We start from the raw sequence: 26,975 nt of genomic DNA on the forward strand, positions 1-26,975 counted from the left end.
TTTGTGCTCTGCCCCAGAGCAGGCTGCCTTTCAGTGGCCAGGGAAACTTTTTGGGATGTATAAAATACCCATTCCTTTCATGGGTTTGCTCTGAATCATCCATGTTAAATTTAAGGGTACATAAAGTGTGTCTCAACTGTATTGAAATTAGATTAAGAGTCATAGGATTAGCTCTTCTGCATTTTCAATTTGCCTATGGGTTTGGAGCCTGTGGGGATTTAAGCATATAAATAGGATTTCTGCCTGTGCATTGGTCCAGAGCGAGGCAGGGCTCTGCCCCCTGGTCAGCAGTCCCAAAAGGGGGGCTGAAGGTGCAGGAGGAGCTGCCGCCAGCAGGCTCTGCCCCGCTCCTGCCCCACACCCAGATCAGCCCCCTCCTGCCCAGGGAGGTCATCCCCAGCCTGCCTTTGGCTCTGTCCTCAAATCCCTGTGCTGGAAACAGCTGGGAACTCTTTGGCAGCGTGTTTATTTAAAGTCTCCTGTCCCTGCGGTAGAAGAGCTGACCTTGTGTCTCAAATTCAGCCTTATTTCCAAGCTTTCTGTCTGATCTGTTGTTCCTGACCAGGTTTCTTTTATCAGCTCTTCGTTCAGCTGCTCACCATATTTTTCTCTCCAATTCTTTCACATTCTCCAGCAGTCCCCTATTGTAACCTTTATTCCTCATCCTTCAAAGCCTTAGTTCTGTGTCCAGCTTTCTTCTCAGATCTCCATTCTGCATCCCAAACCGTCATGTCTAGGTCCCTGCTTGATGGGCTTCAGTGTTCACTGAATGTGATTTGACATCAACTTGTCTGGAAAATACTGCACTTCTATTTTTCAGAAAAAAAGTCTTATGAGATATTTGTATAACAATTTCAGTGACAGTCTGCCTGTAGGTATTGGAGGACCTTGAAAATGTCAAGTGAAGCAGGAGTTTATGCATTTGATCCTTTGCTCAGGAGATCATGGAAAAATCAGTGTAAAATATGTGAACTTAACATTTTTCATAACATGTATAAAGAGTGAAAGTAAAAAAGCCCTCTTGTTTAATTGCAGTACTGGGCTTTCAGGCTTATTTAGAGCTGGAAAATACTGTTAATTCATCAGATGAAGAGATCAGAGTTTGACTTACCAGTTAATTTTTCGTCTTATTAAGAACATAGAGAAGTAAAATTCTGTTTGGTCTCTGCTGTCCTTGACTTAAATGGGAGTTGCACAGGTCTGGGACCCTAAGTCTGATGCTACTATGTAAGCTTTCTCCAGTTACTAAAAACATGTGGACTTTGTCTTTTTAGGCCCTCCATCTGCTCCCCAGAACCTGATTTCCAATGTCAATGAGACATCAGTGAACTTGGAGTGGAGCCCCCCCCAGAACAAAGGTGGCCGGGAAGACATCTCCTACAACGTGGTATGCAAGAGGTGCGGTGCCGGCGACCTCGGCCGCTGCCGGTCCTGCGGCAGTGGAGTGCACTTCAGCCCCCAGCAGAACGGCCTGAAAACCACCAAAGTCTCCATCACTGACCTCCTGGCACACACTAACTACACCTTTGAAGTCTGGGCAGTGAATGGAGTGTCTAAGCAAAACCCCAGCCAGGACCAAGCTGTGTCAGTCACTGTGACAACTAACCAAGCAGGTAGGAACGTAAACAGTAATTCTCTTCCTCTCTCTCTGCTGCCTGTTTTTTAGGAAAGCTGTGATTTCCATTACATTTAGCATTAGCAAATGAATGCGAGGAGCTCTAAGATGTGTAACTGGGTCAAACCCTTATTTTCTGGTTATTTATATGGATAGTTTAAATTCTTCAGAACTAGAGAGAGGGCAGTTTGGGTGCTGTGTCTGGGAGCAGGCTGTGCTGAGGCATCTGCAGAAGCACAATAGCACAGCTGCCCTGTCCCCTCTCCTGGCCCTCCAGCAACTTGGCCCCTTTGTAGGAGAGACCTGGCACAGGGACACAAATGTGTCCTTGATGTTTACAGAGGGCAAAATACACACTCTGGGAGCACAGGATTGTGCTCCTACCCCCTTTCAAAAAGGACTGTGTAAGATTCAAAGAGTGGAATGAGTGTGGCTCGCTTGCCTGCCTGCTCACTCTCTTCTCCTGCAAAGTCAATTAGATTCTGTCCCCTTGTTAAGTAAATACCTCCTTAACCTGCTGCTGACAATGTTTCAATTGATCAGAGCTGGCATTGCTGTAGAAATCCTATATGAGCTTTCATCTTCATGCTGTCTGATTTTTGCGCTTCATTCATCTGGGAGAGTGAAATACTATTTCTGTGTATACCAGATTATTTCAGATACCCTAGGCAGTTCTGATTTTTTGGTCCCTTTTACTTGACCTAGTAAGGGCAAAGGCTGCTGCAGCAGATTGCCGTTTAGTTTTGATGCTAATTTGTTTGATCTTTGTCTTTAATTATGTGAAAACATTTCTTAGTTTGCAGCAAGCTAGGGTTTCTCACGCAGGGTTCCAGTTGAATTTTTAATGTGATGCACAAAATTATATATGTTTGAATATGACAGTCTTCTATATGCAAATTAGGGATCCAGACTGTCAGACTGGCTACAAGACTGTCAAACCTGTTATCTGATGGCTCACAGCACTGATTGCCTTCAGGTCCCACAGATGTTGCACCTTGGAGCGTAGCTTACAGGGTTGTAATTTACTGTTAGACTTCTGGTGTATGGGACAATGTTAATATTGCATATTTTGATAGTACTGGACTACATAAATGTTTTTAATTCTATTTCCTAGTAGATGTGTGTGAAAAATAGGTGTGCACGGTCTAAATCTGCAGATCTTAGCTGTAGTCCAGAACGTGTCAGTATTACCAGTGAGAGATACATTCAGTTTTGCAGTGACAGTTACAAGCAAAATTGTCAGGTCCAAGCTGAAGCTCCTTTGAAAATCTGGTCCAGCGTTTTTTGTTCTTCACATACGGTTGACAGCATCCCTTTTAAATTATGATTCAAAAATTCAAACTATCGCTTTGCCTAGTGAAAAGAAGACTAATAGAGAACAGGGGCTATTAGGGAGTCTTAGGAGAAAGCCGTGGGAGAGTGCTGTCATATGCTATACGAAAAGAGGAGATTGAGAACAGCAGCAGGGACAGTGTTTTTGTGCTATGAATGCCTAGCATAGAGAGTATTTCTGACTGATTTTGGCATGTGTAAGGATTAGTGGATGCATATATGCATGGATAAGTGAGCAGGATCCATCTACCGTGTGAAAATTCTACCATCTTATGCTTTTATATGCAAACCCAAATCTGATTGAATATGCAAATAAGAATTGATTTTGTTTATTATCCATGAGTAGCATTCTTCACATCAGGAAATTTGTATTTTTGCCAGCATTTCCAATTTCAAAACATGCCCAGTCTATCAAATGCGTCAGAGGGCCAGGGAAAATTGTACTGTTATAAATGAAAATTAATGCCAAGGTGCCAGTGTTCTCCCATTTTTCATACAACTTTGTGGTTTCTTCTGCATAGAAGATCTAAATAGAAATGTGTGGCCTAAACCTACAGATCTCAGCTGAGATAAATAATCCTTACATATGCAAATAATCCCATTGATTTTGGTGAAGCTGCTTGCTTGAGTAAAGGTTTGTAAAGTTAGACTCTTGGGTTTTACAAGTACTGATCTGCTTAATCATTGTAAATGTGTGTCTGGGGTGCATTAAAATCCTTGTGCCACTAATTTTCTTTCACTATATTTCATTATAAAGAAATCACATCATGATAGAGCACTGCCACAGACTTGGTTTTGATCTTGCACCTTTCTTACACTAATGTAATGCCTTGGTTTCTTTGAGGCAATTTCTAAATTCAGATTACAGCCAAGCTCCTCCCTTAAAAACAGTTCTTCCCTCTTTTGCTAATAAAAATGAAACTACCAACACTGAAAAGTTGTAAATTATTTTACTCTCTCTGCTTGTACTTTCCAATATTTGATCGGAAAAAACCGTTGTCAATATGTTTTTTGGAATTCTTTACATGTGAGCAGTGTTTCTGGGTTGTATTCTGGGGAATTTGCTAGAATTTCTTGCAAGAGGTGCATCTTTGAGTTAAATTCAGTAGGAATGCAGGAGGCCAGGGAATCCTTCCTCTTAACAAATTGACCTTCTAAATATGCAACCATACAACCTGAAGAAAATATGCAGAAATTTTAGAAGCAGCTTTTGATGTCAGAATCAGGAATCTGGGTATCTGTGTGTTTGCATGTGTTGGTGTCAGCCCCTGCAGAAGGTGTGCATTTGGAGACAGGCAAAGAACAATGACAAATCAATTACTGGTATATTCAGCACAAAATTGACGAAATGTGTCACAGTGATGTAAAAGGTGCAGTCGAAAGGCACAGGTGGTTTTTTGTTTGCTTTTATCATTTTACTCCTAGAGATAATGAAATGAGGCAGTTTACTTTCCCCTCTTTGTTTAGAAACTCTTCAGTTTCCAATACTGTAGAAAAGTGTTTAAATGAAAATAAGATTCACCATTCAAAGTAGGATCGAAAAGCATTTGAAAAAGTATTTTTTCTGGTTCCTTTGAAAAGGTCCTGGTTTTTATAGCTTGCTTAAAAAAAAGAAAGCTAAATTTCAGGCTTTGAACCATGTACAAATTTCTATCTCCTAGTGAAATACTTCAATGTTGTGACATTTTAAGTATTTTGAATCATGAATTCAACTCGCTGTTCTGCATGTTCAATATAATAATTTTTTAAAATTTTTTTGAGATAGGAACTGTTACTCTTTTCCCATATAAGATTAAAAACAAATTGAAAAAGCAAGGATGGAACACTGAACTGCTGAAACTTGGAGCCAGCATCCCCTAGCACACTGAGTACTGGAAGTGCTGATATTGTGGGTCTCCATCAGTGGTGGTGGCTTTTGTGGCTTTCAGTTTTCGATGAAATGAAATGAAATAAGCACTTTGTCCATCTTTAAAAAATGTAAAATGACTTGTGGAGGAGATGCAGACCAGCAATTCTCCTGTGATGCTGCTAGGAGAAGCTAATTTCAATGAGGAACTCTTACCATGCAGTTGTCAGAATAGCTCAAAAATCTCCAGGCTCTTTTTTTTTTTTTTCCCTGCTAAGGATAATGCTGTGAAGCTGTTCAAAATTAAAAGTAAAGCTCTCAATAAAGAGATCTTGTTCACAGCATGCAGGAAGCTTTTGTGGGTTTTTGGTTTTGGTTTGTTTTTTTTTTTGAAGAGGCACTGAACAGTTTATATTGTTATTAAAGATTACAGCTAGCTGTTTAGGTCTGCAGCTGAGAGCCAGGTTCACTGCTCAGTCTCTCTTGTGCTTGTCCAAGGGGGCAGCGCCGCCGGGACAAGGTTTTTTCACGGATGCTAAAGGTATTCATAAGGCAGGGCAGCAGCGTGGGGAGCCTACACAAGCTTAAATGAGATTTAAAATCCAAACTCATTATGCTGCTTGCTTTGCTCCCTTCGTTTTGTTTGCGTTTTATGAAGGATGGGTGTCCTTCTTGCTCCTTTGCTTGTTGGAGTTTAAAGCAGCTGCTATTTCAGAATAAACAGACTGCCTGGTGATTTGTTACCTTGTTAGGTTACCTTGGGCTCAGTGTTTCCTTAAGTGGACCGACACAGCTAGATGGATGCAGGATATGCCAATTAGGATGAAAATGCAATATAAATAAATAAACTTCGTCTTTCTCCCGTTGTATCATCCTGGATGTTTTCAAGCTGCCTGTGCTCAGGATCAAGAACTGTTCTTTCTTATGAATATCTCAGGCTGTCCCATTTTTCCCTCCTTCTGTTCTTGTTCCTCTCCCCAACCCCTTTGTCTCTGCGCTCCCCCACACCTTGCCTGTCTAGCTGTCTGTTCACCTGTCTCAGAGCCGCTTCATCTCGGAGGCAGAGCAGTGTGGCTGGCGGTGCTGCAGTCCTTCCCCCTCCTCTGTGTGCTCCCCTGGTCCCTCACCGTCACTCAGAGCCCTGCGGTGGTTCAGGATCCATTTCCAGGCAGGAACTAAAATGGGTCATGGTGCCACCAGGACTTAAGCACGGCCAATGAGATCTGTGTGAATTGAGTATTCTTCTGGGACAGGCTGCAGTTGTAGTGAACCCAAAATACTGACATTCACTGCAGGGATGGGAAATGTCAACTGTTACTCAGTTTTATTTAGCCTTTAGATTTGTTTGTTGTTTATGTTCTTAATTCTGTTACTAAAAGGAAGAAAAAAAAACAACCTTGAAAGATCCTGATCCTTTGAGGATGATTGTGTTTCAAGTTAGCAATTGGGGGGGGGGAGGAGAAGTGGGAGTTATTTGCTTCTAGATGACTCATAAGTTCTACTGGACTTTTTGCTAGGGGAATATATATTCCCATTTTGCATTTCGGTGGGTCTTCTTTGAAAGCCCACGTTTCCTTTCAAATACTGATTAGCATTCCTCACATGTTGTACAGAACAGCACAGAAAATGCATATAAGGTCTTAGATTCTGCCAGTGTGGTTTAGCCTGTGCTGAGCTACATTTGCAGTCAGTAAAAATTCATGGACATACATTGCCCTTGGTCAGTGTGCACTCCTCGTATCGACAAAATAATAGTTGCTCAGGCAGATCAAAAGCAACACATGCCAAGACCAGAAAACCTAAAGATTTCAGTATTTTAATGCACTTTTTTTCCTGGATGTTTATAACTTATCTATACAGAATTGCTCTGTAGTGAAACATCAAAAGACACTGTTAAGTAGATTTCAGTCACAGAACTTTCTTTATGTGACTGCATGAACACACTTAAACTACTACTGTAAAATAAAATTAACAGTTACTATGAAGATTGAACAATCCATCTGATTCTCTAAACTCCCTCGTGTTCTTTGAGTATAGTCCTGGTTTCACTATAAATAATAGCAAATCATTTCTGTTTGCTGAGAGTGAACATAACAGGTTTTGATTTTTGTGTGGTGATATTTATGTGCATAATAAGAATCTTACCCATAGGGAGGTGGTGAAAGAAGTTAATTTTAATTTTAAAAACATCAAGGTCTGTAGTCATTCAGACTGCTAGTTTTATGCTCAGCTCAGCTCTTGCAAAAAAAATGCCTTTTTTTTAATGCAGTCCCGGTGAAGAGCTGTTTACTGTTGTGTTGAAACATAATTTTGAAGGGCTGTGTAACCCCAGTGAAGACTTCATCTCCAAATAGCTGGGAAAGGAGCTCTGTGAATGTGAAGACAGAATTCATCATACACTTGTGTCATGGTTTCACAGACCCTGTAAAATACTGTAAGCTGGCAAAATAAGTCATTTTCTGCTCTGACATCACCCTTCCCTGGTGCCTGGTGAGGCTGTTGGGAGGCTTGTGAGAGTCAGCTCCCCTTCCACGGCTGGTGGGCTTTCCAGTCCAGCTCCCTCCTGCCTCCCTTGGGTGATGTGGGGGGGGACAGGGTGAGGTTTAGGGCTTTGTGGAGGGAAGGATTAAAATGCTGGGACAGGCTGTCAGTCGGGAGTGTTTGACCCCTTTGAAAAGTGTGGAGGTTTGCAGCAAGCTGGATGGCCCAGCCTGGGAGCTGAGCAGGTGGGTGAGTTCATATCTCTGCCCAAGCAGAGGAGTGAGTGGCACTCCAGATGCTGGGCACAGCTGGACCTGGCTGGAGCCTTCCCAGGCATCCAGGATTCAATTCAGGTTTTTATTTTTACTTTTTTTCAAAGTACTTGCTACCAGCAGAGTCCCACCCTTTCCAGTTACTTGTTCCCTGCAGCCAAAGGATACAAATAGCCTGTTCAAGAGTCCTTTTACAGGCACACAGACCCGTGAGGGAACTCATGCACGTAGCTGGGTATGTGTAAACAGTCACGGCACCCTGGCCACCCAGTCCCCACAAGCCTGATTTAAAATAATCTCTTGGCAAACATCTGGATACATGCCAGCTGTCCAGAGCATGGGAAGTGTGTGTGATACTACGAGGTGCTGCATTCTTTTTTCTGTAGAATGTCAGGGTAATGGAAAAGGAGAGTTGCAAAGGGGTGTTCTTCTTTTGCTTTGAGGTGTTTGTAGTAAGGATGATGGATCAGCAGTCTCCTTATTCTTCAAATGGAGCTGTGTCAAGCGTGAATTCAGGACTAGTAAGCAGGGACTTGAAAAAAGGGGTGATCCGTGAGCGTAACACTCCGAGTGATTTGTTGCAGCATCTTGCAGAATTCCCAGCTACTTGTCTGCAACTTTCTCATTTTGAATCTAAACCAGTGGTGTTTCTAAGGCTTCATGTTTATCTGCTAGACATGAGCAGCGATCCCCCCCTTGTATACACATTTTCAGGCTGGAGGGCTGGGACAACTTATCAGCTGTTGTAGGGTTTCATCTGCTATAATCAGGGAGGTGACCTGGCAGGCTGTGCAGGACAGCAACCTGCCTTTCTTTTCCTTGAATTTTCCATTTCCCTTGTGTTTCCAAGGGAGCTGTGTTTTGGCTTTTGCTGTCTGAAGATTTACATCAAAAGGAGTAAAGTGAGAACTTCTCAAGCAAACCAAATGATGTATTTTGGGAAACCACAATCTTTCGAATATTAGTGCAGTGGGAGATCCAGAAAGAAGTTAAGTGATCCTTGCACTAGAAATTTGGGAATAGCATGGAAGTGAACAGTGGATGGGCAAATTTCAGCATTGAGCATGAGATTTCTCCGAGCCTCAAAGATGTCATGTGTTGACTACTCCAGATTTCTTCTGCTGCATGTTTAAGTATGTGTGTAAGTTATGTATGTCTGAGTAAGGAGCTTCTCCAAGCTGGCAGATGCAAGTGGGAGTTTCTTCTTAACAACTCTGTGTTCTTGCAGAGGCTTTAACTGATGGTCTGTAATAATTGTGTAGTTATAAGCATACGTGCTCCCGTATGCTTAAAAACAAAACCGGGAAAACTATTGTTGAGAAGGATTAAATTATTATTTTAAGGTAGCTGCAGCTTTCCACAAAGAAATAATAATTAAAATAACAACTGCCTGCTTTCTGGCAAAGCTGTCTGCACCACCCATTTCCATGAATTTGTATTCAAGGTGGGGGATGCAAGTCTTGGTCGGAATTAAAAAAAAAAAAAAGTTCTTTCTAAAGCTCCTTAGTAAATAACCAGCTTCAGGGTTCAACGAACAGCTTAGACAAGTTGCATGTCAGATACAGCCAAGAAGTAATTGCAGCATTTAAATAAAAGTTTGGTCACATTTTTTGAAAGATCTCATGGTTTGGTATGGAAAATGGAGGTTAGTTACACATCCTCCTGGAGAAAAAGACATTTAATTTCAAGACTGTGTAGAATTGATCGTACTTAAATGATATAAATTTACTTCAAGGAGGTGTCAAATTCTGGTCTCAGTGATGTTGGTACAGATGAATAGTTACCAAACTGACAGAGACGAAGATGTGGTCCTGCAGCTTTTATTTGCTCTGGACTATTTAACTGTGTGTTCCCTTTCTCTGGCAGCACACTGACATTTCCCATTCATGGAGCTTGATAACTGATCTGAGCTCTTCCCTTAAACAACTGGCACAGAAATATTTTCGTGTGGAAGGAGATTTTGCCCAAGAATGTTTGTGGCTACCAAGTGTTTAGATGGGCTTCTAAATTCTCTAGTTGTTTTTGCAGCTGACTACATCAATTGGAAAGCAGCCAGAGAGACAGGAGAGTCTGGTCTGTAGTTCAGCAACAATAAAAGGCTTCGGAGAACTTTATCAAAGCTTCCATTAACCCCCTGCTGATGTCCTCAAACAGGATTTTTTTGAGAGAGTGGAAACACAAAAGCTGGGCTGCACAACTGCCCCTATGTGTCCATTCAAAGTTTTTAAATCCGCACAGTTACTAATTAAAATGCCATGCAGAGTAGCACAAATAAACATTGCTAGTCCCCGAAGCCCAAAGTTTCTGCACTGGCTCATAGTTTGGAGGGCAGGATGCTGAACTGACCCTAAAGGGTGGGCAAAGCCAGCCCCCTCTGGTTCAGATATTCTGTCCTTGCAAAATGTGTGTCAAGTCCATCCATATGCATGAAATCATACTCCCAGAATGCCATCCCAAGGCAGCCAGTTATATTTTATTTATATGTTGCATAGCATTGTGTTGAACCATGAGGACTAAATAGAGCTGTGGCATGCCTGCTGGATCTCTATAATCATGTTTGCCACATTTTGGTGGACATCAAAATGCTGAGCACACGAGTGAATAGTGCTGCTTTTCATTGAGAAATGTCACTTCAGATTTAGCCCCACGTGTGAACTGGTGTGCAGGGAGCGCTTTATTATCGTGGCAGGGCTCCAGTGGGCTTTCCCTGCCAAACAAAGCAGGCAAATGCGTAGCCTCTCTCTGCATCTACTTGAAGGATTTCATGGCATCTCCTTAGATTAAGGTAATCTGCCTTCATTACTAAATTCAAGAACCAGAGCCCTGGAACTCTGAGTGCACTCCCAGGATGGATTCAGGGTCTCTGAAAATTGCGGTTTGTAAGCTGGTAATAACAAAAGTTGATCATGGGTTTGCATTTATATTTTTAAATACAGTCAAGAGAAATATAGGAAGCTCAAGCATTTGTATTTTATTTCTTTGGTCAGTTGTATTTCAAATCATCCCTTAGGGAAAAGTCCTACTGTTAATTTAAGAGGAAATGATAACTTTTGTCTCAGCCTTCTGAACTGTTCCTGTGGAATTTATTAGGACTTTTATCCCTACTGTTGAATTCTATCACTTAGTCTTAAAAAGACAATTGACTGATTCTGATTTTTTTATTAAATTCTTCTACTACTCCATAAAATATCTTTAGTTTTGTCTGTATTAAAATCCATTGAAAGTATCCATGGATTATTACAGACAGAAAACCCCTTAAACTGTAATGTGCTCTGGATATAAATGTCTTTCAGTTTCTTAGATTACCAAGGACTAAAAGGAAAGCATTGAAATTTTTAATTAGCTTTTTATTATTTTTAGTATTCTGTGTGCCATTAAGTGGTCCCATCAAGACATAATAGAACAAGACAGTTTGGGATAAGCAAAATAGGAGGGTACAGTGGGCTGGCTGAGGTGTCTCATACATGAATTGGGGTTTGTGTGGTGTCCATTTATTTTAGCAAACAAATAAAGGCATGATCTCAAGACAACCCACTACAGTGGCACCCTGGGAAGATTGCGCTTGTCTCAGTAACATACTGCGTTCTTTAAATCTGTCCTCTGAATCAGCCCCAATTTATCTTTCCAGCATAAAAGGGAATGCAGATGGAGTAGCTGCAGCCTCCCTTATAGTTTATCAGGATACTGTGCATGCACATAAATAAGACAGAAAGTGACTGGAATATGTAAGTGGCTGAGTGTTAAATCCTGTGCTTTTCAAGCTCCCTGGGCACTCTGGGACAGGGTGGCCAAGGGGAGTCCAGGAGGAGCTGCAGAGATTTGTGGGCTCTCCATAGTTCCTCAGACATGATGTGCAGACCCAGCAGTGCCTTTCCAAGAGCCTCTCAGCCACTCGTTTTCACTACTGCTTGTGCTGAGGATTTTAACTGCAATTATGAAAGTACTGGGAAAAACTGACCTGAAGAGGATGAACTCAGAGGGAGACTTCTTAGCACTGCCTGCACATGTGGCATTTTACTTTAACCAGAGAATATTTCTATTTCTGTTTGTTACACTGACAAGCTACAAGCATCACAGGTTTGAAGGGCTCTGTAACACCAGGAGTTCCTTAGCTTATTTTTGATCTGAGTGATCCTTAAATGGAAGGTACCAGCTCCATCTGGATCAAATGAGAAGATAATAAAATTATTGGACTTTGATGACAAAACTGCACTGAAACTAATACTGTGAACCTTACAGAGAGGAGAGACATAACACTGAAAAATGCTTTGTGTGCTGCTGGAAGCATAAATGGTTTTTAAATTGCAGGTTTTGAAGGAATATAATGTTTTTCCTTGCAGTCCCCATCCTGTGCAGGTCTCAGTTCCACCCTGCCAGTACCCTTAGGAGTCCTGGCCTTGGTGGGGAGAAGAGACCTGCTGCAGAGATCATCTCCTCAGGAGCTGGTATGGGCTCTCAGTGCCATCCTATGTGCTTGAATCTGGGGCTAGAAATGAAGGTCTAGACTTGGAATACAGACTCAGCAGTCTGTGCAATTGCTGAGCGAATTTGGGATTGTTGTTTTCATGGACTTTTATTTACCCAGACTCAGTACTCCTGCAGGACATAAACATGGCTGGTTTCTTTGTACAGCTCTAAGTCCTCATAACCTCAGAAGGTTGATTTTTCTTAAAATATTTATTTATTTATTTATTTATTTTTAGGATTCCAATTTTGTAATGGCACTTGCATTGCACAGGAAATTTTACCAATTATCTTTCCGAGTGTTTTCCACTGAGGCAGCCACCTTTAATATTTAATTGCTGATTCCATTTGGGGTTTTTCTAATTGACACAATTTTAAAATGAATAATACACTGGTTTTCAGTATGCAACATAAAACCAAAATAATGAAACCCTTTTATAAGTTTAATTATGTGCCACCTATGATGTAATTGGTTACTGACATCATGAAGTAAGATTTTAATTTTAAGGTTTATGTGTTTCAGGAAGCTCAAGACTCTTCCCCAGTTTGTACCTCATCACTTTTTTTTTTTTTTTAATGAACAGCAAACATCAGGTAATGTTGCTTTTTGCAGCAACACTGTGTGCGGAGTTTTCTCTCTCTCATCGGGTCTATTAATGATTTTTAATTTCCTGAAGAAATCTGCCCATTGCAGGTGAAGGAAAGGGAGTTTAATTCAGTTCCAGTGAAAGGACGTGGTAGGAGAGCTCCAAGTGTGTGAGTTAGGTGTGCTGCAGTCTGATTCACTGTGGAACTTTCCAAAAGCACAGAGTATTTTTTCGCCCTGGAGAAGAGGAACTTTGATGGGGAGTATGGCAGGGTGTCTTGCAGCATCCTGGAAGAATGAGGATCTCCACGTGCTGTCAGACCAGTGTCCTTCACAAAGTGCTCCTGATGTGAGCCCAGAAAACCCAATCCTTTATTCAGTCTCAAGAGTTTCTCAACAGCCTAGAGGCAGAGATGGTATCATGTCAAATCCATCTAACCTTTGTACAGAAGGTACTTTACCGGAGTTCCAGCTGAACTCTCTGAATTTCAACCATAATTAAAATTTATAGGTTTATTTCAGCTGAAATGTAAATACATAAATGCAAACCTTCTGCACCAGCCTCTTCTGTGTGATGGAGCCTAAAGTAAATACAGCTGAAGTTCCTTAACTTTGGTGACTATGAAACAATTTATACTCTCAAGTGTTAAGATGGGAATTGGGATTTTTATTGTCAAATGAGTCCTGGGGTTTGATTCTGTTGAGTGCTTCAGGCTCAGGGGGTCATGTTTGAGACCCAGCCTGCAGTTGCTGTTGGAGCTGTGGATCACAACTGAAGTAAAATGTTTATAATTTCATTATCTTTTCTTCCCCCAATATTCTTGCCATTTCTGACTGCAGGTGATTGATCTTAGAAACCCAAATGGGAAAGTCTAAGTCTCTGCTATTACAGGAGCACTTCAGAAGCCAGGATGAGACAATGTGGCCAAATCTATTTATTAAAATAACGAAGGCGGCTTTAGTAAAATGAGTCATACTTTTTATTTATTTATTTATTTATTTTAGAAGATACTTCAGTACTTCCAAAGCATCTAAGTGGCAAATAGGGCAGAGGCTTTTATTTGTCTGGGTTTCAAAAAGGCTTTTAAGCAGCTCTTTTTACAAAATCTAATGTTTTTAATGCTGAAAGTAGATGACAAAGATGTTATTTAGCACATATATATCATCATCTAGACACACACATTTGAAGTAGATAAAAAGTAGCTGTGTAAGAGCCAAGGAGAACAGCATTAGATGTGTTGTTGCCTTGGATGCCAGATTATGCATTTGTCTCATAGTGGGTTAAGCTTTATCCCGTAATTGCTGGAGGAACCTCTTGCTCAGGTAACTTGGAGGTAAGTATAAGAAAGGACCAGGGAACCAGATACAGTAAGTTACCTTGTTGGTCCTGTACAGTTTAAAAACAGCTCTAGCCCTCTTGTCTGTTGACTAATGATGTGTATGCAGACATGTCTTAACTACTCTGACTGTGGGCAGAAGGAGGGCAAAATGGAAGAAGGAGTAGCTGGATGGTTGTTTCACTTGAGGGAAGGGCTTAGAGAATGGGACAAGGGTCTCATTTGCAGGCATCAGATGTGTCTTTATGGGTAGCTTTGATTTCCTGGTGGAAGGGGCTGGAGGGGTAGTGGAGTTTGTTTAGAAAAGGCAGGTCAGTGGATCCTCCTCCTGTGCAACAATGCAAGGGTAAAGGACAGGCTGTTTCTGGGGAGGAATTAGCTCTGGTGGCTACCTCCGGCTTCCTGGGAGGAACAGCAGGGTGTGTGGGTGAGGTAGAGTTGCCCTGAGGGGATGGTGCTAAGTGGGTCATATTGCTCCAGACTACTTATTTTGAGCTGTTGGGGAATGCCCCGTTTCCAACGTTATTATCTGCTCTAATAACTAGAGGTTATGGTCTCTAATTCCTCGTTTTGGCTCCCCACAATGCTGTATGTTGTGTCACAGCGTCAGTGGTTTTGGTGGTCTGTGCTTGCTGGACCAGCATCTGGGAAGTAAGGGAATGATCACAGCACGTGCTTCCCATGAGTGTTCTATCCATTTTGTGTCCTGGGATCTTACCTCTCTAAGCATGACTGCTCCAGCTCATGGTAGTTTATCTTTGTCTGGACTGCCTGGCCCATTTTTTCTACTTCTCTCAGTCCAATATAATGCAGTGGAGCATCAGTGTTGGCTTCTTTAGGCTACAAAATTTATTGTTGTTTATATTGGGTCAGATTCCAACCTCAACTCGAGTGAAGAGTAACTGCAACATGACCTGCTTTGTGACCAGCGGCTCCAAACCTGCTCAGGTCAGACAGCTGCTGACTAATTCCCCATCTCAACAAATTACTTATAGCTCTAGAGTTTCTAGAGTAACTCACAGCACTGAGTATATTCACCCTTCTGCATTAATCATTCTAGTTTAAGCATTTAGAAACGTTTCAGTGCTGCATTTTTTTTAATTGGTTGTAATGTTCAGACGGATTCTTATAAATTGCCTTCCAACTGAAAGGCTTGTTTTCCTGTTTGTTTTAAACTGGCATTCATACATACAGGAAATACACTGTATTCTGCCATGTTTCTGTTGGCAACTATTAAGTTATCCTTGTCAGAACATGCCAACAGGATTTCTTAGCAAGCTAGCAGAAAGAAAACAAGCAGTTTTTAGACTAAACAGACCCCATGCTTGAGTTGTAATACAGATCTCTTGCTAAATGCTATGTAGATTCTATAATCTTTTGGTTTAAGGCGATCTTTGGGATTGTAGGTTGCAGATTTAGATCTTTGGAGTTATTCCAGACCTGCACTGCATGAGCTAACATCAATCTTTGGTCTTCAAAATTGGAGGGCCAGTACCTGAAAATAATGTATTGCTGTCAAGAGCTAGCCCTCTTTAATAGACAGAACAAGCAATCTCCTGGGCATGCAAAATCTTCTTCACCATCCTTTAGTTTCTGATGTAAACCACAGGGAACTGTGGTCGCATCTCAGTTCCTATAATAGTTTTGATCTCAATTAGAGCAGCTCTGCTGTGCTGAAGGAGTCTGTGCTAAAACTGACACAGAACTGGATGTGCAGCCCAGAAAATACACAGGCTCTTTGTAGAGTCTCAGCAGCCACTGCATGTCGCCAAGAAATGAAGCTGGATTGGGGTGGTAAAAACACATCACTTTAATAATCCTCAGCTACTACTATTTGTTGCTGCTAAGAGCCTGGGTTTTCCTTCAAGCTTTTGATTTGATGCAAGTCAGAGCCAGCTTTTGTGGTTTGGCAAGATTTGCAGCACAGGTTCTTTTGGGAGAGGCAAGAAATGAAAACTTTAAAACAGAGGAAACATTTTAAAGATAATAATACTGTGTTAACAGTCTTCAAAATCTCATTTTCTAGCCCCTTTCTTTATGAACACATCATTACAAACATAACTGATGTGAGCTGGTCCCTAGGTTTGAGAGCTTGTTGCTTGTTTTTCTCAGAGGTCTTTCTCTGTGACTGGGCTGCAGAGCCTAGAAAGAAAGGGAAGATCCCTTGTGCCTGTCATTTTGGATGAATGTTTCCTCTGAGAGTATCCTGTGGCCAAGCTGGTGCTTTTCCTGAGCAGCGTAATTTCTAGTAACAAGGAGGGAAAGTTTAGTTCAGCAGCCTTACGGCTGGTTGAAGGGATTGAGAGAAAGAGGCCAAGCTCAGCTGTCAGGCTGCTTCTCAGCAGGATTTTCACGTGTGGGTGGATAACCTTGGGCGCTTTACTCCAGTGGCGTAGATTTAAAGTCTTTGCTTTAGAATGCTAAAGCTTGAAAGTGCTGGCCTGAATCTTGGCGTGTCTCAGTTTCCAAGCTGGGAGGTGTTCATCGCCAGTCATCATTCCTGGGGGAGGGAGAGGCAGACGGTGGGAAGACAGAGGACTCGGGAATGTCTTGGGAGGCTTCCAGTGGCTTGGTTGAGCAATCAGGCCTCTAGATCCTTGTCCAAGTCCTAACCTGGCCCAGTCATCGCTAGTACAAATGTTTGCTCCGCTTATACAGAGGGAATAATGAAAAAAACCTAAATATGCGTGTGGTTAATTTTTCAAGTGCACATCCAGCCCGCAGACTCTGGCAGGTCCCTCAGAGAAAGGCGTAGCTGTCGTACTGGCAGTGAGGAGCAGGAATGCCAAACTCTGGCTCTGTTCTTCAGACATGCAGACATCTAATCTGTGTGTGCACATCGGTTCACATGTGCAGAAGGCTTTCATTTGCTTATCCTGATGTACGTGCATGGCTTATGCGTATGCTTTGCATATGTTTGGAAATGTGGTCTTGCTAAAGTGCATTCTCCTTTGTTTGGAAAGCCATTTGCAAGGAATACTTGGAGCAGAGGGTTGGTGTTCCTCAGAAACTGGAGCACTTCCGACTGGACAGGAGAGAGGAGTGGATAAAAGGCCCAAGGGACAACAGGAAGCAGAACTTTAGGAAATCCTTCTCTGCAGAGAAGGACCTGGGAATCTTGGTGGATGATGAGTTGACTATGAGCTGGCAGTGTGCCCTTGCTGCCAGGAGGGCCAATGGTATCCTGGGGTGCATCAGGAAGAGTGTGGCCAGCAGTTTGAGGGAGGCGATCCTGCCCCTCTGCTCGGCCCTAATGAGGCCACATCTGGAGTGCTGTGGCCAGTTCTGGGCTCCTCAGTACAGGAAAGATAAGGAGCTACTGGAGATGGTCCACTGGAGGCTACAAAGATGATAAGGGGTCTGGGGCATCTCTCTTATGAGGACAGCCTGTTTAGTCTCGAGAAGAGACGACCAAGAGGGGATCTTATCAATACATAGAAATACCTCACAGGGGTGTCAAGAGGATGGTGCCAGACTCTTTTCAGTGGTGCCCAGTGACAGGATGAGGAGCACTGGCCATAAACTAAAACACAAGAAATTTCACCTCAACATGAGGAAGAACTTCTTTACACTGAGGGTGGCAGATCACTGGAACAGGCTGCCCAGGGAGGTCGTGGAGTCTCCCTCTCCGGAGACATTCCAAACCTACCTGGATGTGTTCCTGTGTCACCTGCTCCAGGTGACCCTGCCTTGGCAGGGGAATTGGACTAGAGGATCTCTAGGGGTGCCTTCCAACCCTAAAAATTCTGTGATTCTGTGAAAGGGAGCTACCTTCTTTTTAATTTATTCTGGTACATGTAACTAAACAGGGCTGGATACTTCTCCCTTCCCTTCATTTCAGCTCAGTGGGACAGCTCGTAGATTAGGTTGCTCTCTTACATGAATAAAATTATCAGAATGTGGCCTAAAGAATGTTGCCTTTAGAAATGATTTAAACGATATTTGATTTTCTGTGTTGCATGTGCTTTTCCTGCTGTGAGATTATTTGCTAATATAATTCAAAAAAATCACATGTAAACCCCCACAATGTTACAAGGTAAATAGTCAAATAGAAAACCTGAAATGTGCCAGGTTCCCTTATATATGTTGTGTCCTTATCAAGAGAAAATCTTTTAATGGAAGATTTTTTATTGTCTTGTTTTGATTTCTAAGAGGACTTTTCTTCAGTGTTAGATTCTCTGAAATCTTGTTTTCTTTTTTCTTTTTTTTTTTTTTTTAAGTAATTAATAATGGAGCAGGCTTTTAGTATCTACCCTGGAAGGTAAAAACCCTTAATCACAGTAACATCATTAGTGCTTTCAAGCATTTAATTTTGATGCTTGACAAAGCACATAGCCATTGATAAGAACAAATAAGTGTTGTGTGCAATTGAGGGAATAAAGAAAAGCATGAAAACCCCTAAGCTTCAAGTAATTAAATTTAAATATGTTATTTGAATTTAGCTGAGATAATGTACAAACTGTGGGTATATTTTTCAGTCAGTGAAAGACCCCTTGAGTAAACATGATCCATTTAAATTCAAATCATGGGGAGTGGAAAGTAAACCCTGCTGTGGGTAAGAAGGCATCTTCAATAAAACACTGGGCATTGTGTATCTTTGATATCTGAGTACTCATGTGTTGTAGTTTTATAAAGGACTGTTTTCACTCATGGATGCCTACATGCCAGAGACTTTATTGCATCTATTTATTTCCTGTTTTTTCCTTCCCTCCCAATTTGAACCAGTAATGAAAAACTGACACTCTACCTCTGCCATCCTTTAAAGTGCCTCAAAACTGTTACAATTCAGCACTCACTAGCCTTGGGATATGGCTTTATGGCATTTGGGTGAAGTTTTTGTAGTACATCTGTGCTCTTTCTCTCTCTGTAGGCCACAAGCTCAGAACCGAGGTAATAAAACTACTAGTAGGTGTTTAATGGCAGGTTATTGAGGAAGTAGATGAAAGAAAATTGCAACATTCACATCAGTAGGGAGTGGGGTTCTTAAGGGAGAGGAACTGCTGAGCTTTGAACTCGGGAAAGTTACACTTGGTGCTTTTGTTCAAGGAGGGACCCCTTCTTAGGCATCAAAATACCTCATCATTGTGTTAAATGGGCTGTTCTGGTAGAATTGGTTCTTGGTATGTGCAGTTTGTGCACGTGTGGCAGAAAGCTCGCTGTTGTAAGCAGTGGTGATTGAGAAACAAGTTATTGCTTAGTGTTCCTTTCCAAATATCAGGGAGTAGGATGGATGAAAGTGCAAAAAGTGAAAGAAAAAGTGATATCCTACTCCCTTCCATAAGTATTATGGGATCTTATTGTGACTATCTTAATTATGTACATTATTCTTTTTGGTCAAGCTGTCCTCAATGTGTTTTATGTAGGAGTGTGTGTATCTAATGAACCCCTGATAATGTCCATGCACATATAAGAGAAGATTGTGTCTTTTATTCTGCTCATGATCAAAGCATCGTTTTACAACCTTACATATTTATCTTCACATCAGAGGCAATTTAAAGGCAAAAGGGAGAAAAGCAAAGAATGTAGATATTTTGCAGAAACTCACCCAGAAGGCTGTGACTGCTCCCTGGAGTGCCATGATGAGCTGGCAGTGGCAATGTTGTCTTTGTCCTGGACTCTACTGACCAGACTCTTGTGCCCTTTGATAATATATGTGCAAGGAGACCCTGACTAGCTGTTCTTCCAGGAGTCCAGTCTTTCAACTGCGCAGGATCCTGAAAAACAAGGAAGCAAATAAACCTGATTTGTAGGGCTATTTGCAGAAATAATAGGGAATTGGTAACTTAGGATTTTATCCATGCAGTGGGGTAACTGTAGTGCTCCCTGTGGGTTCTGGACCCAGTTGCTGCAGGTCACCATCCTGTTGCATAGACCATTGTAGGTCTGTGCTGCAGAGATGTCAGACAGCTCCTGGACAGCATCTTGCAATTCAGGTACTTCATCTTATAGCTGGACTTCGGCATTCCTAGGATTTCTGTATAGCATATGGAGAGACAGGATGTACAGTCAAAACACACTCAGAAACAAATTACTCATCTGCAGAATCCAGGACAAAAAAAGAGAGTAAAAGTTGAGGAGGATGAATTTGCACATAAAGGACAGGAAGTAAAAAATAAGGCCATTATTAAAATTATAAGGAATAACAAAGGAATTGATGTACAAGTCTTCTTTGTTTTCTGGAGGTCAGGAGTGTGTTGCTCATTCCAGTATGGTGTAGTGCGTAAGATCAGCTGTCCATTTGTGAGAGACATGAGAAAGCACTTGTTACAGTATATAAAGCTAAGCATCTTTCACAAGCAGGATTAGTTAATATAAATTCCTCTGCTACAGTAGGAAAGAAATGTGTTTTCATACAGCACTTACCAGCCCAGTATTGAAGGACTCACTAAATTCCAATATAGATGCCTGCAGAAATGAAATGGGAAACCAAGGAGGTTAAAAAGAGGATAAAGGAAAGAAAGTGAACTTTCTCTCTACAATTCTTGAGGTCAGACCAGTGTAAGTGACAGATTCTTGGTAAAAAGAATTGCCTGTCTGCCCTGCATGAGGCACCGATTAACTAAGCAGATTTCTCTGGTTTATCAGTAATGGGCACGTGTATGTTTTAGGGTAACAAATCTGATTTCTAATTTATTAGCTGAGCGGTATTCTTACTGCAGAGGGGAAGAAAAAAAGTCTGATTCTCTGTTGAGGAACTGTGAGGTTATTAAGCAGGTTCTCAGTCATGCCACATATCTAATTTGATGGAGCACACCTGGATCCTCCCTGTTGGCTGTGTTTATAGTCTCCTCTGTCATTCAGTATTTGCCTTTGCATGTGAGAGACAGACAAAGAAAAAGAGATAAAGGTTCTGGAGGCATTTCTAACAGAGATGCCAAACTGTCAAATAGTAAATCGGGAAGCAGCTCCCTGATGGTTTCACATCAAGAGGAGACACCCTTTTGTGACTGTGCAGCGTCTACTGGTTATTTTCACTTCCATCAGAACTGTCTGACATGGTCAAGTAGGCTTGAGGCTTTCAACGTTCAATTTTCCTTTCATTTATAGTGAGTGTTTTATTTATTTGTCTTTCTTGATAGTTTTCAAGGATACCTGTTTCAAGGATACTTTTTACTCTCCAACATTTTCATGGATCGTCATCCCAAAGTTAAGGGTAGAAAAAGAAACAAACAGAAAGGGAAAGGAGGAAAAAAAGAGCAGCTACAGCATCAGGGGACAAAAGAAGAAATATATTCAATTTAGGAAGACCTCTAATCTCTGGTTATACAGGACAGCTTTGTTAGATAAGATTAAAAATTTCATGAATGTCCCTTTTTATCCCTGGAGACTCCGCCATTTATACCAGCTATTGTCAGCATCAAAAGAGCTTGATAACAGCTGGCTAGAGACGTGACCACACAGCAACACAACAGCAAGAAAGGGGCAGCCGGGTTCATAAATCTTCAGAAAACCTGTTCCCCAGCGCAGCCATGAATCTGCTGCTATCACAGGCAAAGGAGAAGGCATTGTCCTCCAGCCAGTCAGAAACCTGAACTTCAGCATTAGCAGGGGCTCTATAGACAGTGCAGGATGCACAAAGACATGTTTTCCATTATCTTCATCATTGCAGCCCTTATTACTGACACAGATACAGTTTCAAGGATTTTGGAGTTTAGCTTGTTGCTAGGTAGAGTTTTTCCAAAAATCCTGCAGCCCTTACCCTTGGCAGTACAATCCTGCTTTTTCTATTCATTGCATCAATACAGCGCCATCTGGGACGGGGTCAAATGATGCCAGTTTGGTACACAATGGCCCAATCTCTGGTATCTTTTGGCTGGGAAGGAGCTATCAAAGCCAGAATCTGGCCCTTGGGTGCTGAGCTTCCCGTTCTCCAGGACTGCTCACAGACTGTGACGTAAGCAAGGCAAGTTAGGAGGCACAAATTGGCTCAGACTCTTGAAATACAAGTTTCCTGGGTTTAATGGAAGGGTCCAAATTCATACGTATTCAGCTTTATTCTGGTCTTACTTAATTCAGTGGCAATATTTTCTCAGCTTTAGAGAAAACCAGATTGGAACCTCAGGAATTTCATAGTTCCTGCAAAGTAAATAGCTAATGAAATAACATCAGTTAATTCTGGGAGATGGAAGAGGAGAATCACTGTATACCAAAACAAAAGTACAAGTCTGTGCGCTGTGCCTGACAAACAACAAAAGTAAGTCAGATTCTTTTAGAACCTTTATCTCTTATGGAGGTTTGTACTTGGGAATCATGAACATTGCAGTGTTTAGACAACTGGGTTGTTACTTGAAAACCCATCTATCTAGTATTGTCCAGAATCCAAACCCAATCTTTATTAGAGAGGATTAAATGTAATTTTGTTAGAGAAAACAGGAAAAATATTTAATACCTCTAATGTCTCCTCCCTGTGCCCTGCAAGAAAAACACGTTTTCTGAAAGTGCTCATGTTGTGAAAGCTACAATTAAAAATACATGTTCCTCACAAAAACTAAATTATTGCTTATATATATTTTTTTTTCCTTCTGGCAGCTCCATCCCCAATTGCATTGATCCAGGCTAAAGAGATAACAAGGCACAGTGTTGCCTTGGCTTGGCTGGAACCTGACAGGCCAAATGGAGTCATCCTGGAGTATGAAGTCAAATACTATGAAAAGGTACTGTTTAAAAATGGAGAAGCAAGGAGCTTTATACTTCATTCCATTGCATTTTATTTCCAAATAGGATTCCGTCATTTGAAACCAAATAGATTCAGTTTAATAAAATCCAATTAAGGATTTCATACACTGGAATGCTTGCTTGAAAGAATAAAACTCATAGGCTGTTCGAGCTGTATGGTGTGAGTTTATTTGGTTATTTTTTTCCTACCTAGGAACTGAGCTTTTGTAGCAATCATATTTATAATGAGAATCAATAATGTCGGGCAGAAGTGAGACATTAGCTTTACTTCAAAGACAGAAGTATAATAATAAAGTATATAACAGAGTCATAATGATAAGATCTGTTTGCCGATAGCTTCTGCTTAGAGTGATAGTGTGGACTGGCTGGCTTTTAATAGAGAACAAGGAAAGAAAATTACATTCTTCATACTTTTCAAGTTAGAGGGAGATGTTATTCCTCCAAATAACTTCTCAAGTATGGAATTATGAAAAGAGCTATTTTCTTTGAAGGTTCTCTGCAAAAATGAACAATTACCTGCTTTTGCTTGTGTGCACTGTCTGTCATGTGCACATGCATGCTTCAAAATTTTTTTTATAATCATTTGCTTTCCTAAAACACACAGAAAAAGGCATCTGATTTGCAGGCAAGCTAGATTATTACATTTTCTGATGGATTTCCCAGGCAAAAATAGAACAATTTTTAAGACTGGACTTTCTGGAAGACATTTTCTAAGTCTTTTCTGTCTTAAAATATTTTAATCAATTTTTTTATGTGGCTTTTGGCTGGTAGGAAGAAAAACAAAGTGCCAGCATGTGTGAGTAAAATGTGCTTGTTCATCAAGAGGATTCTATTTGAATTCTTGGCTGTTTTCCAAAGGTTTTCATTGTATGATTTCTTAAGTAATCAGTGATATATGAGCATCATACCTACCGCCTCATCATCCTTTTTTGGCTTGCTCAGAGCTCCACGCAGCACGCAGTGCTAGGGGTATTGAGCAAGGCCAACAGCAGGAGCCTTCAGGACGTATTTTGAGAATTCCATCATTGTTAACTCATATTTTTTCATCATGACAGCTTTGGCAAGGAAGTGGGGTTCCATGGTTCATGGCGCAGTGAGATGTTTTTACTGGATCACCACTGTGTTCTCTCGTTGGCAGGACCAAAATGAGCGCAGCTACCGCATTGTGAAGACGGCCTCAAGGAACACGGACATCAAGGGCCTGAACCCCCTGACTTCATACGTGTTTCACGTGCGGGCCAGGACAGCAGCAGGGTACGGAGACTTCAGTGGACCCTTTGAGTTCACAACTAACACAGGTAACGACAGGCCCACTGAATTCCTCTGCTTTTCCTTGAGCAAAGAGTGCAGATGTAACTGAGCTGTGTGTTGGGAGTTTCCTGTTGGATGGTTGGACTGTAGTGTGTCTGTTCTGAGCAAATGTTCTTCTGTGGCCACGTGGCTGTTTGTGATGCCATGAATCTGACCCGAGACATCTCTTTGGATATGCTGTATTCTAGATTCTAGCAATGACAATACTTCAGTGTAGCTTAAGGGAACATGCACCCTATGAACACTTGGAAGCCGTTGATGCTTGAGAGATTTTTGTTTCTGTAAATGTAGATTTTTGCATGTTTCTGGAATATCTTATTTCAAGGAGAATAGAACCCTGTTACTCCCCTTTGCAAGCTATTGTCATAGATTATTTAGGTATCCTACATCAGCTCACGTGTTTGCACTTTTCCTTAGGCAGTCATATAGAGACAAGAATGTTTGAATTATGTTGTTAGCAGAGCTTTTCACTTTGCTCAAGGAAATGTGCAAATTTAGCTCCCAGAATGTTTGCTTTTCTGTGGCAGGAAGACAGTGTGACCAAGCCTATTTTATTTTGGACATACAGGTCTGCTTAAATCAAGTTAAGGTCATGCCAGTTAGTGGCAACATCCTTCAGGATGTTAACAACTGAAAGTAATCAATCCAGCAAGAAGAGGGTAGACATTTTAAAATAACTTACTGTCTTTGTGTCAGCCTGGGGACTGATCATCTGGCCCCACTGAGGGGAAAAAGGAGGTGGAAAGAAGTGTGGAAAGCAATTAGAAAGGCAAAAAAAATTAGCCATTATACCCTCTGAGGAGCACTGAAGGAGAGAAGGAGTTCCCAGTGAACTTAAGTTCCCCAAATCATTATTAAATATCATGTCTTCAGCTCATTAGCACCCTGTTGGAAAATTGTATCAAATTACTATATAATAAAGGCCTGAAAGTAGATTTGAGTGCTACTCTAAACTGCCTTCACAAGCCAGAAAGCTCACTGAGTGCTACCTAGGTTGATTTTTTGAGAGTGTCTGACACTAATGGTCCCTCTTCTGTTTTCAGTTCCTTCCCCCATCATTGGCGATGGTACCAATCCCACAGTGCTTCTTGTTTCAGTGGCTGGCAGTGTTGTTCTTGTGGTCATTCTCATTGCAGCCTTTGTCATCAGCAGGAGGTAAGAACTTAAGCTTCTCTCTCCCTCTTTTTCTTTCATCAGGGAACTTTTTGTCTCCTCCAAACAAAGCTAAATTCTTTGATTAGCATCATAAATAGTACATTTGCATTACAAGCCTTCTCCCTTGTAGCTTTGATCTTCTCAACATTAGTACCAAGCAGCATGTGATGTAATGGCAATAGTTCCAGCTCTATTTACCCTTCAAATGCAAAGCTGATTCCAATAACTGGCATTGAGAAGCAAGCCAGCTAGAGATTTGTGGTTACTGTAATTTGAAGTTAAGTTTAATGGGTATGGGTACAGTAGATTTCCTTGGACTGACTCCTGATTGAGAGTAAACAACGGCACTGCTGTGAACTAAGCCATCAGACTGCTATGCTTGTGATTTTGTGTTAGTCTGTATGAGTTTGCATTAGTCTTTTGGGTTAGTCCTTCCTGTCTGAGGGGATATGACTGTGAAATGGAAGGCACAGTCATTCAGCATCATATGCAGTAACACAGCAGACTGGATCGATGGTTATTTCATCAAAGCAGCACTATAATCTTCTACCAAGTACTTGTTCATTCTCCCAAATTCAACCCAGGCGTCAGGAACAATCCTGTGAGTGGGAGGACAGTGTAGCAGAAACACAGTGTGTTTCTGTCTTCATCTTTGTATTCAGTCTCATTTAAAAAGATCAGCATGATCTTGCTTCAGTGTAATTTTGGGATAAAACTGGTTGTATCATTACTACATCTGAAGCCCAGGATCTGAGGAATGCACGTTTTTTCAGTCTCTGTTGGTCAGTTTAATGACATCAGCTGTTAATGTGCACAAATTCCTTTTGATTTGCTCTTTTTAAATCGTCCTAGAGAGGAGTTAAGTGACTATGACTGTAATATCTGTAAAGTAGACATGCATTGTGGTAGCTTTCTGTGGGTGTTCAACTCAAAGCCTCCATGCTGGCAAGAAGAAAGAAGAGCAGAACATATGAAAATGTGATGCAGAGAGACAGGTTTATTAAAAGCCGTTGAAACAGCAAATAGCATCACTGAGCTTGATGACTTAATCTCCTCTCTACTTTTATTGATCATTTTATTATTTAAGGCAGGATTGATAGCAGGATACATTGGATTTCTAATTATGAGTCGCCACCTTGGAGAATTGAGCCTGTCGAGCTTTGAGATGATCCCTCCCCCTCCTCCCCCTATAAAAAAATGTCTCTTCCCAAGGCTGATAAACACTGCTTGGTGATCGGCCCTCAATGGATCACTCTTCAGAAAATGAACTGTCAACCCCTTGCCCTCATATTGATTCTCGTTAGTATCGGCCATAAAGCTGTCAGAGGAAAGGCTGCCTGGAGCCAGGTACTGACAGACCTGCTGATCTCAGACAGGTCCCCTCACCGCTCTGAATGTCTGCTCGGTTATCTCTGCCCACGCGTGTGTGGCCCAGACAAAGGCACCACAAAGAGCATCTGGGCAGTAGGGACAAAAGGCTGGTCCAGGCACTGGTGGGAATGGAGATAAAAGTACCCTGGTGGCCACGGGCTCTGAGGTGTCCTGTGGCTCCGCACTGGTAGCTCTCAGAGAGGCCATGGAAGGGGAAAGACATACATAGCAAGATGAATGAAATACAGGGACAGTGAAACTGCTCTGTGCATACTAATGCATGGTGCCTTGCTAATTAATAGCCCTCCTCAATACACAGCTCTCCAGTCTCTGGAAGTAGCTCTCAATAAACAGAATCTACTTTAATATTCACTGTTACTCTAATGATTTTAACCACTATACCAATGTCATTTAGAGGTATGGGCTTTGGGGATATTTCATGATGTTCCTGCACCAGCAGAAGTTAATAGCAAAGTAATTATACTTTGTTCCCAAATTACTTCAGATGAGAACAAGCTTTTCTGTTTCA

The 26,975-nt window shown here is 41.5% G+C and overlaps 1 protein-coding gene across 2 annotated transcripts in view; it reads left to right on the forward strand.

Annotated features, from left to right (window-relative positions):
- Nucleotides 1-26,975, forward strand: part of EPHA4 (EPH receptor A4) — a 106,481-nt gene that overhangs the window by 56,387 nt on the left and 23,119 nt on the right. For both annotated transcript variants that reach the window (XR_003528788.1, XM_027650574.1), the window contains exons 5-8: nt 1,275-1,613; nt 22,463-22,587; nt 23,748-23,907; nt 24,964-25,075. Coding sequence is in view for 1 of the 2 variants with exons in the window: in XM_027650574.1 (XP_027506375.1) it covers nt 1,275-1,613; nt 22,463-22,587; nt 23,748-23,907; nt 24,964-25,075 (736 nt within the window). In the remaining variant the exon portion in view is untranslated. The remainder of the gene's footprint in view (nt 1-1,274; nt 1,614-22,462; nt 22,588-23,747; nt 23,908-24,963; nt 25,076-26,975) is intronic.

The sequence above is a fragment of the Corapipo altera genome, unplaced genomic scaffold (genome assembly GCF_003945725.1).
Source record: "Corapipo altera isolate COAL_440 unplaced genomic scaffold, ASM394572v1 54, whole genome shotgun sequence".
Classification (NCBI taxonomy): Eukaryota; Metazoa; Chordata; class Aves; order Passeriformes; family Pipridae; genus Corapipo; species Corapipo altera.